Raw genomic sequence first — 17,421 nt, 5'->3', positions numbered from 1 at the left:
CTCACATGTGTGACTGGCATCTGAGCCCTGAAGTCAGTGAGTCCTGCCTCAGCCCAGGAATGTCCAGATACTTCGCCAGAGGCTGGGGTGAAGGGCTGCCCAGAAAGCCTGAACCAAAGGCCATCTGGGTTCTGCACGTCGGGACTCAGCCAGGAGTTGGGACCTTAGAGGCTGGTCTCCAGAGGCTTGGGGTTCCTTCTAACCAGCAGAATCCAGGAGCGGATCCTCCTGACTTTTTTGCTGGGGCACCAGAGTACCTGGGGCCCAGGAAGGTGGGTCTGAGCCCAGCTCAGGTCTGTCACGGCTGGCTTGGCTCAGCTGGCTGCCTACGCTGCTGCTACAGCTCAGCACACTGGACCCTCAAGTCCAGCCTGGGCGCCTCCCATGTGATCTCTTTGTCTTTCACCCTCTAGACAGTTCCGAAGAGCTCAACCCTCCTCTGAGTCCCTCCTGCCCCCCTTCTTCCCAGGTGGCCCAGCCCTTGCCCGCAGGGCTGCCCCCCAGCACAGGTTGCTGGGCCTCATGCTACCTGGAACCTTGGGACGAAGGGCTTTGTGAGAGAATGTGTTGCAGTGGTGGAGGGCCAGGCTGAGGGGTCGGCCTGGATGCAGGATTTGGACAGATTAAATGTCAGGTGGAACACCCGTCCTGGCGACAGTGCAGAGAACTGGAGGGGAGCCCCTGGCTTGGGTCCTAGAATCAGTGAAGTCTGAGGGCCCCCTGCACACTCAGCAGGGACTACTCTAGGGTCTCCTCCCTCCTCTGCCCCATCCTGTATCTTGGCTGGGAAGATTAGTGCTGGGGGCGGGGGGGCGCGGGGGAGCCACACATCAGACCAGGGGAGGAAGGATTGCTAGGCAGGGCCCCAGGACCTCTGTGAAAATGGAGCTGCTTTTGCAGCAGAAGCCCTTTCACTCCCCTCTCCTGTCATCCTTTTCTCCCTGCTGTGTCAGAGGTGTCAACCCTGGGATAAGTGGCTGGCTGGGCCAGCTGCCAGGCCACCCCTGCTCCCCATTGGCCTGTGCGTCTGGCCTGGAAGTCAGAGCTTCTCCCCCAGACCGGCCGCCACATACTCTTTTTGCTGGTGCCTTTTCTACTCCCACCAAGGACCTTGTTTGTTGATTCAAGCTCAACCAGGTTTCAACAAGAAACCCTTATCAGGAGAATTGATTTTCTTTTTATGACCCGACTCCAGCCTTCCTCCAGCACAAGTCCAACTGGCGTGAGTCAGCATCCTTGGGGATGTTGTCTTTTCCAGGACTCTTGAGTGCCCCCTTCTGGCCAAAAGAGGTAGTATGGAGGTGAAGCAAAGGGCTCTGGGCTGGAATAGAGACCTGAATTCACGTTTGACTTTGCCACAATTTGCTGTGTGACTCTGGACAAATTGTCCACCATCTCTGGGCCTTGAAAAAGGAGGAGGTTGGCCTAGATAAGTTAAAGTCTCTTCCAGTTTGAAAAGTCTGATCCTGAAGACCCCCCATTGCCTCCCTGCCCCCCCCCCCCAATCCTGTCCTGTACTTGGTCACCATCCATAGCTTGTGCACTGAAGGGGGAATCCACAGCTGGACACATTTTACCAGGTCCTGCCACCTTCTCCATCTTAACTGAGTGGAAAAGGAGAGTTGGGGCTGGTGGGTAGATGAATACTTTTTGGTGCTAGTAGCCACAAGGCTTTGAAACGTGTATCCCCTTTTAGGCCCACTTCCTGAAAACTGATTTCTTTCAAGGAAAAAAGATATTAGTAAACATTTAGCATAGGGAACTTTGACCTCCTCTGCCCCCTGGGCAAGAGTGGCAATAATCTCTGGGCAGAATTCCTTCAGCAAATATTACTGAGCATCTACTGTGTGTCAGGAACTGGGCAGAGAGGAGTTAAGACCTGGTCGCTGCCCTCAGCACAAAACCAAGGACTAAGAATTCTTCCCAAAGATGAGGACCTCTGAAGCCTTAGGAGGGGACAAATGAGGGAGGCTGGGGTGGCCCATCTGATTCCAGAACCCACACTTAGCTGATCCTGGGATTCCTCTAGAGAGGTCTAGAGCAGTTCCTGACCAGGAGCTCACTTCCATCCTGTCCCCAAGCTCTGAGCTCCTGGTCCCCAGGCCTTTATTGCTCTGTCCAGACAGAAGCAGAGAAGCCCCCCTGGCCACCTTGTGCTGAAATATACTTCCCCAAGTCGAATCAGCTCCCCTCAGAATGTGAAGGGCCTGGTGAGGGGCCTGGGGCCACTGCCCTGCAAGAAGCAGCCAGGGTACCCAAGCACCCTGACTATGGTCATAACTCCTGCCCCAGGGGTGTGTGCATAGGGCGGGGGCTGATCATAGGGACCTGAGCCCACCACGGAGGTGGAGGCTGCTCTCAATGGGGCTGTGGTAGGCTGGAGTGTGGCAGCCACTCTGCCCTCATGCCAGGCCCAGGGCAAAAGGAGCATGGCCCTTGCCCTCAAGAAGCTCACAGCCCAAGCCCCTTTCATCCCCACATTTTCAAGCATGACTGGAGTCTGGGAGGACCACCTTCCTCCCTGGTGCTCCGTCCCCTGTGCCTATGAGGTCTGGGTCACACGCCCCCTTCCTGAGAAGAAGTGGGCAGAAGGGCTTCAGCATCAGAAAACCGCCAAAGCGGTAAAACTGGGCTCCTTCTAGGGCCCGATGGTGCTGCGCTGGTGCTCCCCGTCCACCTGGCTGATAAAATGCCTTCCAGCCAGAGGTGGCAGACTCAGCTCGGGATTGGGAAGCAGAGGGTACCAGGCTCGCCCGGCTTTTATTTTCATTTTGGCCGTGCCATGCGGCATGCGGGATCTTAGTTCCCCGGCCAGGGATAGAACCCATGCCCCCTCCATTGGGAGCGCGGAGTCAACCACTGGACTGCCAGGGAAGTCGTCGCCTGGCTTTTGGGAAAAGCAGACCAGAAGGTAGTGTCAAAGTGTTACCGAACCCAGGTCCGGCTGCTCGCCGCTCGAAAGCCAATTCTTGAGAGACAAGGGTTGGTAGGAAAGGAAAGGTTGCTTCAGAGGCTGGCAACCGGGGAGAGGGTGGAGTCCTGTCCGAGAACTCCCGATTGCTGTTCAGGGGACAGGGGCTTTTAAAAGGGAGTTTCAGGGTTATATAGGCGGAGGGAGGGAGCAGAACAGCATAGTCAGTTCTGACAGTCATCTTGGTCGTTTTAGGTACGGTTAATCTTTAGTTCCAGGGTTTGTTCCCATTTCTTTGAGGCCAGTTCTCGGAATTGTGTGAAGTGGAGTAGCTTATGTCATGGCTTCAGTTTGGTCATCATGTGGTCATCCTCCTCCACCTGGTGGGGGCTTCAGTAGCTGCAAAACAGCTCACAGGATACGGCTCAGAATGTTATCTATAGCCCTTAAGGAGGAACTAAACGTCCTTGACTATGCTTAAGGACTAAACTATTATTATTTGGTCTCCTTTGCTTTCCTCTATTTCTGCATTTTTTCACTTCTCTGATTAAACTTATTCTTTGGCTAAAGTTTTTCCACAGACAAAAGGCAGGCTGAGGACACGGGGGGCAAGGACCATAGGGTCCTGCTCCGCTTCAAAAGGACCCACGTGGGGGACACAGGGAGCCGACACTTGCGTTCCTGGGGGCCCTTGGTGTGTGGGGGTAACTGCACCCCTTCGTCAAGTGCAGGGGCACCTGGAGGTGCTTCTGCCCCGACAGCCCCCCACATAGGCGCTCCGGCACCTCTGAGCTCCTAAGGGCCCTAGAGGAGCTCCTCAACGCATCCGCAACCTTCCATGACCGCTTCCATCACGATGCAGATCGCCACCTGCCTGAGACAAGAAGCTTGAAGCGGCCGGCATAAGAACCCGAAGCAAGCCCAGGGAGCCCAATGACGGCCCCGCCCCTCATCCTCCTCGGCCCACCCCTTCCGCCCCCCTAGGGCGGGGCTAAGCGCGGCTTCCCCCGGAAGTCCGGAATCGAGCCGAAAATTAAGCCCGGCTGGGCGCTGCTCCTTCCTCGTACGGCGCGCGACTGCGTCCTTGTCTGCCGCGCCCTAATTTGGATGTTCACTCCCAACCCTTACGAGGTCCTGAGTCCCCACCCCATTTCCCCAGCCCAATTTCAGCTGCAAGTTACTGCAGAACCTGAAGCCAGGAAAGGAACCTATTTCCCGCCCCGGTCTGCCCCTCTCCGGACCCGGCGAGGCCCAGGTGAGGTTCTCGCCCGCTTTCCAGCCTCACCTTCCACACTCCCCTGCCCGTCCCCCGGGGTTCCTCCGCCGCCCGACCATGGCCCAGAAGCCGAAGGTAGACCCCCACGTCGGCCGGCTGGGATACCTGCAGGCGCTGGTCACGGAATTCCAGGAGACCGAGAGCCAAGGTGAGAGCGGCAGGGTGGGGAGCAGGGTACCGGGCAGGGAGGGGTCCGGCCGCAATCGCCGCCCCGGACCTGGCTCCAGTGCCGCTTTTCCACTGCAGACGCCAAGGAGCAAGTACTGGCCAACCTCGCCAACTTCGCCTATGACCCCAGTAACTACCAGTATCTGCGGCAGCTGCAGGTCCTGGATTTATTCCTCGATTCACTGTCGGAGGAGAATGAGACCCTGGTGGAGTTTGCTATTGGTAAGGATGGGGCCGCTCTCCTAGATGCCTGATGGGCTGTAATGAGATAATGAGTTAGAAGTGAGTTGTTGGGAAAGGAATCTCTTAGGCAGTCCCTCAGCTGCGAAGGCAGACTTTCGCGGTGTCTGTGCCGCCTCCGCGGTTCACACGTCGTCCAGGTCACAGCTCACTTGAATCAGGTTTGGAACTCCCAGGACCCCCTCTGCCTGTCTAGCTTCCCTCCCGCTTAGAGGTGAGATCAAAAATGAGGGAATGGATTGAAGCCCCGTTGGAGGGAAAAAAGTTGAGTGCCCTTTTTAAACATCTTTGACTTAATGTTTTACCATCGGGACTTCCCTGGCGGTCCAGTGGTTAAGACTCCGTGCTTCCACTGCAGGGGGCACAGGTTCAATCCCTGGTTGGGGAACTAAGATCCCACATGCCGTGGGGCACAGCCAAAAAAAGTTTTACCATTAAGAGAAGTAGCGGTGACTTGGAATGGCTTCTGACTCCTGTAGTTGTTATGGTCTAAGACCTACTGAATTATTCACTGGACAAATATTTATTGGGCGTATATTGTGCGAGCAAGGTACTGTTCTAGATGCTGGAGAGATGGCGAACAAGTTGGGCAAAGGGTCTTTGCCCTCAAGGAATTTACATTCTAGTAGTGGGAGACAGCTGGTTGACAAACAAGAAAGCTGAGGCTCTGAAGAAAATAAACAGGGTGATGAGAGAGAGCAAGGGGATGGAGGGACTACTTCTGGTTTGGCCATCATGGGAAGGCACAGCGTGGGCAAAGACTCTAGAGCAGGAGGAGCCAGAAGGAACGCTGATGTGGCACCATTGTGGTGAATGAAGCAGAGAGTGGTACTAAATGAGGTTATAGAGAGCTCACGGCACCAGAGTTTACAGGGATTCAGGTCTCGGCATTGGGAAAGAGTTTGGAGTTTATTCTGAAGGCAAACCAACATTGTTTTTTCAGCATGCATCCTTAAAAAAGAACATTTCTCTAGATAGTGAAAGGAATCTTATCTACATAGAGAATGAACTTAACAATTCCGTTATCACCAAATACCCAGTTAGGCAAACTTCTCTAATAGTTCCCAAAAGGACATTTTGTTGTTGTTGTTTTGTATAAACCAGGATCCAGTCCAGGATTCATGCACTTAATCTGGTTCTTATATTCCTTAGATCTCAATCTCTCTCTTTTTAAATAAACTTTGTATTTTAGAACAGTTTTAGAAAAATTGCAAAGATAATACAGAGTTCCCATATATGCCACAGCTAGTTTCCTTATTGTTAACATCTTAGATTAGTATGGTACATTTGTTACAATTAATAAACCAATGTTGATGCATTATTATTAACTCAGGTCCGTACTTTATTCAGATTTGTTTAGTTTTTCCCTAATAATCCTTTTACTGCTCCAGGATTCCATCCAAGATACTGTGTTACATTTAGTTGTCATGTCTCCTTAGGCTCCTCTGGGCTGTGCCAGTTTCTTAGACTTTCCCTTTTTTTTGGATGACCTTGGCAGTTTTGAGGAGGTACTGGTCAGGTATTTTGTAGGTTTTCCCTCAGTTGGGATTTGTCTGATATTTTTCTCATGATTAGACTGGGATATGGGTTTTGGGGAGGATGACCACAGAGGTAAATGGTAAAAGGCCATTTTCATTTATATTATATCAAGGGTATATGCTATCAGCATGACTTATCACTGTTGATATTAACCTTGATCACCTGGATGAAGTAGTGTTTGTCAGGTTTCTCCACTATAAAGTCACTCTTTTTATTTATCTATTTATTGGCCACACCTTGTGGCATGTGGGATCTTAGTTCCCTGACCAGGGATTGAACCCGTGCCCCCTGCATTGGAAGCGTGGAGTCTTAACCACTGGACCGCCAGGGAAGTCCCTGAAGTTACTCTTTATCCTCCCCCTCCCCCCTTTCCATATGGTGCTCTTTGGAAGGAAATCACAACATCAATTATCTTATATCTCTTTTAATCATTAATAGACTCTTTTTTTCTTTTTTCCTAACACTAATTGCTGAAGGATCCAGACCAGTTCTGCAGAATGTCTCACCTTCTGAATTGTCTGGTTGCCTCTTTATGGTGTCATTTCGTTTGTTCCTGTAACGCTTTATTTCCTGTAACTTAGAAATTAGATTGAAAACTTTTCTAGAATCAAGTAACACACTTTTTTTTTTTTTTTTTCCCTGAATACATCATGGGCAAATGTGATTTAAATTTTTGAAAGACCATCCAGGTCTGCCTCTAATTTGTGGTATCTGGGACTCCTCTTACTACGACAGGCCTCACACATGTGTGGACATCCCAGCTTCATTCACAGCCCCACAAACACTTGCCTGGTGGCCACTCATTGGACTTAGGCGTGTACACACGAACAGTGGGGTTCACCCCTGGGAGTCAGAATGCAGGAAAGAGGCCCATGCAGCTGGGGGAGCAGGTTTAGGAACTGGAGCTCTGGGTATGGGGGAAGGGGGATGGGCTTTGGGCAGGCTCCCTGGACTCTTCAGCCTATGGAGAGGGCCAGAGTGAGGCCCTCGATACCTGGGCTGGGGGCAGGAGACCCGGTTGCCCAGGTCTAAGAGTGGGAATAGCTCATGTCTCTGCCCCTCTGGAAGATTATTATGCTGAATAAATATCGTGAAAAATTGGTCACTTTAAGATTTTATCCAGTGTTAGTCCTCCATCTCCTCCCTTTTTGGAACTCTGCTCACAGCTTCTGCCACCTGAGTGGTGACAGTGACCCCTGCAGAAGCCCGCGGCTAGACCTCCACCTGAGAGTGATACAGCTCCTTCAACTCAAGCTCTTGACTCTGGAGAAAACTTTGCTGAAAAGAGCAGTCACCCAAGGCAAGTTTTTACAGGATCAGGAAGCAACTTTCCCAAGGCAGGAACACTCTTGAGTTCCTGGCTCCCTGAGCTGGGAGCTTTGCCAGAGACCAGGGCTGGCCTTGGGTTCTTGCCCTCCTGGCCAGCTTCCCAGAGTGGGTGACCAAGCCCTGGACCTGCAGTCCACGGTCCCCACTTCTCCACTTCGTAGCCAGTCTTTGTGGATGAGTCCTGTCCCTTCTCTGAGCCTCATTTCCTCGCCTGAGCCTTGTCTGCCTCGCAGGACTCTTGTGGGGAGCAGAGCGTGTGCGCGTGTCTGCGTCTCCGTGAAGGTATCAATACTTTGTCTAGAATTGTTGGTATCATCACCAGTTTTACTTTTCACAGCCACTGTTTCCTTCTCTTTTTCTTCTTCTTCCCAACGTCCCCAATCCCAAGAGCAACAGCTTTCTTAGCATTGAATCCCTCCATGGGATCCTCTGGAGATTAAATCTCTTGTATTTATTGTGCATAACTTAAAAGGAAAGTCCCAGTGGTGCTTAGAAGCCTATTTTGTTACTCTTGCTGTTTCCTTTTCTGATAATGTCTGTGGTGCTAAATGGGAAACACTGTCAGTGCTTATTCTGTGCTGGGCTTTGTAGCTTTGAATCTTTTATCTCTGGTGGCAGGTCTGAGATGGTGATCTCCATGAGATCAGAGTGCCTTGCTTATCTTTGTTATGTCTTGAATGCTCGGGCCTTTTGGCCTGGGACGAGGATGGGGCCGGGGAATGTGTGCAGAGTCCTGGCCATGACTTGGTGCTGCAGCCCTGAGCGCGTTTGGTTCTGGAATAACTGCTGGGTTAGATTGCCCGTGGCCATGGTTCGGCAGAACCAAAACCAATGTTGGTTTGTTGGAATATAGGGAGTTTGGTAAGAGTGGGGCTTTGGGGTCAGGCAGGCCTGGGTTCAAGTCCTCACTCCCCGACTTAACTCTGGGCATGTGATTTCCCTTCTCCCATCATCGGTCAGGTGGGGCAGGATCAGTACCTGCCTCACAGAGTTGTTGAGAGAATTAAATGAGAGAAAGTGCCTGCAGCTGTAAGGTCCCCTAGGTATCCAGACCCCTTTGAGGATAAACAGTTCCCGAGTCTCCCAGAGAGGTGAGGTAGGATGGGATAGTGTCTTATCACCCATCTGTTCCAGGGATTCGGTCCTTCTGGAAAAACATCATTGAATGATAGGAAAAGGTATGAAAGTTGATCTTTAGCCTCACAGTGGGTGTCCGGGCAGTAGTAGGAGGAAGTACCACTGGGAGACAGGCACTGGTCGGGCCAGAGCCACCCTCGTTTGGGATGGGGGATAGGAAGTGGGTGAATTATCAGGAACCAGATAAAAAGCCAGGATCTCAGTAAATACTTGAATGAGCGAGAGAATTCAGAGCTCATGCCCCAAATAAAAACTCTGGCAGGCTTTGGCATTAATTTGGGAGTGTTGGACTGAAGCACCATTGGTTGATTCTCTGGTGTCTTATATGCTGTGTGCGCACACCTGCACCATTATAGATGGTGTATGGAGATGTAAAGGAACCAGGAGATAATTCTCTGCTTCCATGAAAACTGGCTGAATCCTAGTATATCACGGAATACTCGGCAGTTTTGTTACTACAACAGAATGCAAGTAGGTGGCCTCCCACGATTCAGGTTAAATCGCTTTCCTGTGTTCTATTTCCTGCAATACCTGTAGCTGCCACCAGATGGTGGTGGTGTACTGAAAAAGGCTGGTAGATGAATCCTGAGCCGCCTCTCTTTGGAAAATAGGATTTAGTAAAATTGAAGATACGCATGCCGCGTGACCCAGCAGTTACAATCATAGGGTTAGGTACACGCACGTCCAGACACATATGCAAAAATGTCACCAGCAGTATTGTCTGTAACAGTCCTAAACTGGAAACAGTCAACAGTGGAATGAATTATCAATATTGTGGATATTCATACTGCTTAGCAAGGTAAATGAACAATCTGCAGCTCCTTGCAATTATCTTACAAACATAACGTTAAGCAAATGACGCTAGACACATAATAATATGTACAGTGTGATTCCATTTCTATAAAGTCCAAAAAGAGGCAGAACTGAATTATAGTATTTAGGGGTGTGTGTGTAGTAAAATTGTTTTTATTAAAAATTTAAAAGGTCCTGCTTATTAATTTAAAATTATTTTATTGCACTGTTACAAGTCAGGAAGAGGTTCACCTCTGAGAGGGGGAGAGAACTGAATCAGGAAAGAACGTGCAGAGGCTTCTGGACTGATGACTGTTTCAGTCTTTGACCTCAGTGCTGGTTCCATGGTTCACTGTTAAACCCTACCTGTATGTGCCAGCCCTTTCTCTGTGTGTGGGTTGAAGATATGCCCTGTGCCAGCCTCCGGGGCTATAAACAGATGCATGCTTGGTCCATCTCTACTGTGTGCCAGGGAGGGGTCTTACATTATTTAATTCTCTCTTCCCATTTTACTGATAAAGAAACCTAGGCTTAGAGAGATGGAGTTGCTTGCTCTGCTCACCTGAGTCCCCTGGGGCATTCCTGGGATTCTAGCTAGATCTGCCCACCACAGAGCCCTCGCTCCATCCTCCGTACTCTCGGGTTCCCGTGTACCTCCTTCTCTCACTGGTCATTTAGTGTCCTGGGGTCACACATCTTTCTGCTTAAAAAGAAATTCCTCAGCCATCCACTTGTTACAGGAAAGAGGTGAACTCAAGGTCCTCACCCCACTGCTCCCTTCCACACCAGCTGGGAAGGCTGGCTCCAGGCCCCTCCGCCCTCCCTCCCCGACTGGCAGAGACCAGTCTCCCTTCCTCTCAGTTCTAGGCACAAGCAGGGTGTGCGTGTATGTTTTATTAATTTATGTGAATACATAATTGATTCACATGGTACAGAATTCAAAAGGGCAGGTAATAAACAGTAACTCAGTCTGTAGCCTTTTCTGGAGGCAACCACTGTTACTAGTTTCTTGTGTATCCTCCCAGAGATATTTTAGGGATTGATAAACAAATATGTATATATTTGTTTGTATACTATGTATACCTTTTTGCATATCAGCCCATAAAGAGCTGCCTGATGCTTTGTAAATGCTGCATGACGTCCACTGCATGAAGGGACTAACATTTAGCCGGCCCCTGAGGATGGCCATTTAGGTTGTTTCCATTTTGCTCTCATGAGCAGTGTGACAGTGGGTACCCTTATTTGTATGTCATTTCTCACTTGTGGGAGTGTACCTGTAGGATAAAATTTTAGAACTGAAATATAGGTCAGAAGTGCGAAAAGCCATGATTTTTTAAAATTTAATTTGGTTTTTTTAACTTATACAAAACATATCTGTTTAAGTCAAAACTGTATTACCAGTGTAGTCTCACTACCATTCCTGTCCCTTCCACCCTGTTCACCCCTCACATGGAACCAGCAAATGTGAGCATATACATATATGTGTATTTGTCTCCTATCTTCTTACATTTAAGAGTAGCTTTCTCTATTCTGTTCTGTCCCTTGAATGTCTGTCCTGAAATTTCAGAGAGAACCATTTTCAAGATACTAAAGTAAAACCCAAGAACAAATAGCCCCCAGTGAAGATTTTGACCTGGGATTGACCGCGGCCAGCCCAGTACCCTGGGGCGGGCGGGTCCTCAGATGTAACGGTCTTGAGCCACTGTCTCCAAGGACTTGCGCAGCCCTCTGAGGCGCCAGGTGCTGGCTAAGCACTTGTCAGCATGACCTCATTTAATCCCCAGGACAATACTTAGGCCCTCCTGTCCCTTCCAGCACCAATGCCCTCCTTGCTCTGTGACCTGAGATCCCCTACCTGCCCTCTCTGAGCCGCCAGCTTTCTCATCCCAGACTGCACTAGGGTTTTCTTTTTTGTCTCTCCTGGGGGTTTCTGTGGCTCCCCACATCTAGAAGGGCCCTGCCTTTGCCTCTTGTTCTCTTTCTCTCTATCTTGCCAGGTCTGTCCAAAATATGTTCATCCGCCGGTCAGAACTTGTTCTCCTTTTTGTCTGGTAACCAGTTTTTAAATTGCAGCAGGATCAGCATACGGTGAAATGCACATAGCTTAAGTGTCAGTTGTATGAATTTTTAAATTCATTAACGTATATGTACATCAATATAACCAGCACTTAAATCAAGATACAGAATGTTTTCATCTCCCCAAAAAGGTCCCTCGTACCCTCTGTCAGTTAGTGTCTTCCACCCTGAGGTAACCATTATTCTAACCTTTATCCCCAAGGATCAGTTTTGCCTGTTCTTGACCTTCATGTAAAAGGAATCATACAGGATATAGTGTCTGGTTGCTTTCACTCAGCATAATGTTTCTGAGATTCATCCAAATTGTTACAGTATCAGTAGTTCATGTCTTTGTGTGAATAGGCCGCAATTTGTTCATCCATTCACCCGCTGATGGAGATTTGAGCTGTTTCTAGTTTGGAACCTTTATGAATAAAGCTGTTATGATAATTTTTGTACAAGTTTTCTTGTATACATAGGTACTCACTTCTCTCGGGTAGATTCCTTGTATACATATGTGCTCATTTTTCTCAGATAGATTTGGGTAGGAGTGGAATTGCTGAGTCGTAGGGTAGATGTATGTTTAACTGTGTTAGAAGCTGCCAAATAGTTTTCCACCGTAATCACGACGTGTTACACTCCTCACCAGCAGCATATGAGAGTTCCAGTAGCGCTCCCTCCCCGCCAACACTTAGTATCATCAGTCTTTTTTTGTTTTAGCCATTATGATAGGTGTGTAGTGGCCTTTTATTGTGGTTTTAATTTTCATTTCTCTGATAAGGAATGTTGAGCACATTTTCATATATTGACCCTTTTGTGCAGAGTTTATCGAAGTCTTTTGCTCATTTTTTTTTTATTGTGTTGTTCATCTTTTATTGATATGTAGGAATGCTTTATATATTCTGGATATGAGTCCTCTGTCAGAATCTATGAATATTTTCTTCTTTTGCTTTTTTACTTTTTTTTTTTTTTCTTCTTTGGTATGAAGAAAAGAAGTGAAGGTGGTGAGGGGAGGGCCTCTTGGGGAGAGGAACTGATTATGGTGGTCATGGAAGGCTCTTATGGAAGCCTCCTCATGGAAGAGGTGACATCTTTTATTTATTTATTTATTTATTTATTTTTGGCTGCGTTGGTTCTTCGTTGCTGCGCGCCAGCTTTCTCTAGTTGCAGTGCGCGGGCTTCTCATTGCGGTGGCTTCTCTTTTTTTTTTTTTAAAGAAAGTTCGTTTGTTTGTTTGTTTATTTATTTATGGCTGTGTTGGGTCTTCGTTTCTGTGCAAGGGCTTTCTTTAGTTGCAGCGAGCAGGGGCCACTCTTCATCGCGGTGCGCGGGCCTCTCACTGTCGTGGCCTCTCTTGTTGCGGAGCACAGGCTCCAGACGCGCAGGCTCAGCAGTTGTGGCTCACGGGCCTAGTCACTCCGCAGCATGTGGGATCTTCCCAGACCAGGGCTTGAACCCGTGTCCCCTGCATTGGCAGGCAGATTCTCAACCACTGCGCCACCAGGGAAGCCCACGGTGGCTTCTCTTGTTGCGGAGCACGGGCTCTAGGCACACGGGCTTCAGTAGTTGTGGCACGCGGGCTCAGTAGTTGTGCCACAGCATTTCTACTTGTCCCTGCTCCTGGCTGAGACTGGCATCTGCCCGTGGTAGGATTAGTTGTCCTTGTGGTTTCTGAAGGGACACCCTTTCCCATGGGAGTAGCAAAGGGCTCCCCATCTTCTGGGACTTTGCTCAAGTTACTCAACAGCCTCAGCTTCTTTCCCTTAAATGGGGGTGGTGGTAACTGTTCGTGGGGTTCAGTCATGTTCCCAGCATGTGTCCAGAGAGAATCCTCAGTTGCAGGCTCCGGAAATACAGAGGTAAATCACTACCCTCTGGTGCCCAGTGATGGAGACAGACAGCAAGTAAAGAAGGTAGTCAGCAGGATGACCCCAGGTTGTGCTAAGGGCTCCACTGGGGTGAATGGGTGCTGAGGTAGACGTTGGGAGGGACCTCTCTATCAGTGCCTTGGGTCCGTCTCCTGCTGCCCATCTTCCTTGGTTCAGGAACCCCACTCAGCCTCTTCCCATCCCTCAGAACTGCAGATGTCCAAGGTGGGCAGGGTCTCAGGGAGCCATCCCATCCAACCTCCGAACCCTCTGCAGTGCAACCCTTTTTCCCTGCTCACTGCTTTAAAATCCTTCCAACAAATATTGGTGGAGCGCCCCCTGTGCCAGAAACCCAGGAAGTCTTGGGAATAAGACAGCCTAGGTCTTTTTTATTTATTTATTTATTTATTTATTTATTTATTTATTTGGCTGCGGCGGGTCTTAGTTGCGGCACGGGGGCTCTTCGTTTTCGCGTGCGGGATCTTTAGTTACGGTGTGCGGGCTCTTAGTTGCAGCATGCATGTGGGATCTAGTTCCCTGACCAGGCATCGAACCCAGGCCCCCTGCATTGGGAACGTGGAGTCTTAACCACTGGACCACCAGGGAAATCCCAAGATAGCCTAGGTCTTGACCTCATGGCACAGTACCTTCTAGGGGGGCTCAGCGGTCAGTGAGCAAGAAAATTCCATGAAGATTTCTCAAAGTTCTAAGCATATGAAGAAAATGAAACAGGGTGATGAGAAAAGTGCCTGGATGTGGCAGGGAGTGGCTAATGGGGTACTCCAGGGAACCCACACTGGGCAGGGAGCAGTGACGTCCTGGTTACTAGCAAGAGGGTGGCACCACGCAAAGATCCCAGAAGGGAGTTTGGATTTTATTCCAAATGCAGTGGGAAGAAGTCCTTGGAGGCTGAATCGGTAAAATGTTTCCCTACCCAGGTATGCTAGGGAGGGGGTGGCTGTACCTACCTGGAGTAGGCGGAGATCTTTGCCAGGCCTGCCCCACTTCCCTGCACCGGTCCCCTCTTGCTGGGAAAGAGGTCCTCGTTGGGTTTTGTCGGGCGGTGGGGGGAGGTCCCCTCTTTGCTTGTTTCTAGAGATGCCGAGGAAGTGGGTGGGCTGTAACTCACTCCTGATTGGACACTCAGGACTGGTCGGCCATGTTATGCAAATGAGCTAGAAGTTCGTTCTCTACTTGGAGCAGGAACCTAAGGGTGAGGGTGCCCTGATGGCAGGAAGCTCACTCAGGACCCACGAAAATCAGCTTCCCACATCGAGTGCTTTAGGCCTGACGGGAGAGAATGAGGGGTCTGGGCATCTTACCTGAGCAGTGGTTCTTAGATCCAGAACCACGGGTCTCTCACTCTGTCCTTTTCTTTTGTCCCCCGGATTCCTACTAATAGTGATGTGGGAATGATGCTGAAATGCTTTAAACTCTCAATTATGCTGTTTCCATAAAATGTAGGACTGCACAGCTATTAAATGATGCCATGATTGTAGATTTATTGGCATGGAGAGATGTTCACAGGACATGGTTAGATGAAAACAGCTGGCTTACAAAACAATAAGAGTATCACATTGTTATTAAATATTTATATGTAGTCACATATTTAAAAATTGTGGGATGAAAAGCATATGTTAAATGGGTGGTAGGATTAAGATGGTTTATATTTTGACTTCTAATATTTTTGACAGCTTTATTGAGGTATAATTGACACGTAATAAACTTTACATACTTAAAGAGTACAACTTGATAAGTTTTGACATATGTATACACCTGTGAAACCATCACCTTACCTATATTTCTTAATTCTTCTAAAGTGATGATACACTGTGGGTTTTGTTTATGTTTTCTACTTAAAAAAAAAAAAAAAAGGAAATCCTATCAATCATTGAGCTGGCTGAACCAAGAGGGAAGGGGATCGGTGCCCACTTCCAGAAGGTTGGGCAGTGGAGGGCAGGCAGGCCTTTCTGGAATCTTGAAAAGGAGGGCTGAAGATCAGAATAGACTTCGGATCCCTTGTCCCTGGGCCACCTTCTCAGGCCTGGACCGTCCCTGGGACTCAGTGGGCAGAGGAAAGACGGGAGGAGGCCCAGGGCTGAGGCATCCAGACTCACTTTGCTCTTCCCCAGGAGGCCTCTGCAACCTGTGCTCAGACAGGGCCAACAAGGAGCACATCCTGCAGACTGGGGGTGTCCCACTCATCATCAACTGCCTGTCCAGTCCCAACGAGGAGACCGTGCTGTCCGCCGTCACCACGATCATGTACCTGAGCTCGCCAGGCTCCGGCTCCCACCCTGAGCTGACTGCTATGCCCGTGGTCCAGTGCATGCTGCGCTTCTCCCTCTCAGCCAACGCGAGGCTCCGGAACCTGGCCCAGATCTTCCTGGAAGACTTCTGTTCCCCCAGCCAGCTGGCTGAAGCCCGCAGCTGGCGGGCTCACTCTGCCCTGGGGATCCCACTGCCAAGGACTGAGGCCCCACAGCAGCCCTGATCCAAGGAGCCCTCAGGCCGCGGCACCCGCACTGCCAGAGACAAGACCAAAATCCCAGTGGGGACTCAGGAAGTGGGAGTAGCGAAGCTCCCACTGTGCACGTTCTCCCCAAATGGTGCTTTTCCAGCCACTTTAAAGGCGAGTTTTCTCAGTGTGACAGGTGTTTACACTGTGATGAAAGGCACCAGGAGATGAGTGAGGAAGCCAGACTTGGAGACACGTGGAGAAGGAAATCGAAGGGTGCCGTTTTGACAGGCTGCCGCTCTCAGCCAGCTAGAGGTGAAGGTCCTGCCTCCTGGCCCACCCCGCCACCAAGCTGTCACCCTCGTGTGAGAAGCAACAGGTCCCTAGACCCAGAGGCGCTGCAGATGGTGTTTCTCCTGAGGAACAGCTGGGCCTGGGGCTTAGGAGAATTGCCTGAGCTTGAGCAAATAGGCATCATCCCTTAACAGAAGTGTCGGGAGTAATTCTGAGAAATAGAAATGAGAAGCCGTGTTGTTAAAAGTATTTCGGGGCCCTGGGAAGCTGGGGAAGTGTTGTGTCCCCTGCTGGGTACCTGTCCTGCAAGCTCTCCAGGCTGGGTGTTGGGCATGGTGGATGCTGGCCTGGAGAACTCTGTGGCCCAGGATTAACTGTTTATCCACACAGGCCTGTCAGCCAGGCACCATGTTAGGGCTTCAAAGACGAAGATGTGAAACAAATACAGTATGCTAACACATATATATGGAATCTAAGGGAAAAAAAAAAAAAAAGAGGTCATGAAGAACCCAGTGGCAAGATGGGAATAAAGACACAGACCTACTAGAGAATGGACTTGAGGATATGGGGAGGGGGAGGGGTGAGATGTGACAGGGTGAGAGAGTGTCATGGACATATATACACTACCAAATGTAAAATAGATAACTAGTGGGAAGCAGCCGCATAGCACAGGGAGATCAGCTCGGTGCTTTGTGACCACCTAGAGGGGTGGGATAGGGAGGGTGGGAGGGAGGGAGATGCAAGAGGGAAGAGATATGGCAACATATGTATATGTGTAACTGATTCACTTTGTTGTAAAGCAGAAGCTAGCACACCATTGTAAAGCAATTATACTTCAATAAAGATGTTTAAAAGAAGTAAAAAAAAAAAATAAATAAGAAACTTAAAAAAAAAAAAAAAAAAAAAAAAAAAAAAAAGACGAAGATGTGGTCCCTGATCTTGAGTGTCGCAGCCCAGTGACTGTTAACATGGCCGTCAGGCGTTAAGACGGAGGCCATGAGGGTGATGACACATTAGAATACACGCACAAACTCTTCGAGCTGTTGTCTTTTCCCTTCACCACCCCATGGTCCCTGCCTGGAAGCCCTGGCCTGCCTTCTCTGCCATCAGGGTTAGTGAGGGGGTGGGTCCCTGTCCCTGGAAGTCTGTCTCAGGCTGGCTTCAGGGATGCAAGTAAGAGAGGTGCTCGAGGGAGATGGGACCAGATACTGACAGCAAGTGAATGGCTCAGAATCTAGTGTCAGCTGCTCAGCACGGGGGAAGGGGTGTGGGCCCCCTTGGAAAGGTGGGGTTCAGGAGCAGTGGAAGGTCCTGGCCTCCCTTAAGGATGACCTCTTTTTTTTTCTTTTTTTAA

General features: G+C 49.5%; 1 protein-coding gene across 2 annotated transcripts; it reads left to right on the top strand.

The window, feature by feature from the left end:
• The first annotated feature begins 5 nt into the window (after nt 1-5).
• ARMC7 (armadillo repeat containing 7) lies at nt 6-16,669 on the top strand. 2 transcript variants are annotated; one of them, XM_061176446.1, is made up of 4 exons: nt 6-272; nt 4,071-4,335; nt 4,434-4,577; nt 15,448-16,669. In XM_061176446.1, the coding sequence occupies exons 1-4, from the start codon at nt 6-8 to the stop codon at nt 15,807-15,809; spliced, it is 1,038 nt and encodes a 345-aa protein (XP_061032429.1). In that variant the 3' UTR covers nt 15,810-16,669. The 2 variants fall into 2 exon arrangements, with proteins under 2 accessions (XP_061032429.1, XP_061032430.1); XM_061176447.1 differs by lacking the exon at nt 15,448-16,669 and adding an exon at nt 7,301-7,434.
• The last annotated feature ends 752 nt before the right edge of the window (nt 16,670-17,421 follow it).

The sequence above is a fragment of the Eubalaena glacialis genome, chromosome 19, assembly GCF_028564815.1.
Source record: "Eubalaena glacialis isolate mEubGla1 chromosome 19, mEubGla1.1.hap2.+ XY, whole genome shotgun sequence".
Classification (NCBI taxonomy): Eukaryota; Metazoa; Chordata; class Mammalia; order Artiodactyla; family Balaenidae; genus Eubalaena; species Eubalaena glacialis.
Note: the sequence above shows the minus strand (reverse complement) of the source record. Positions and strands in the feature narration are given on the sequence as shown.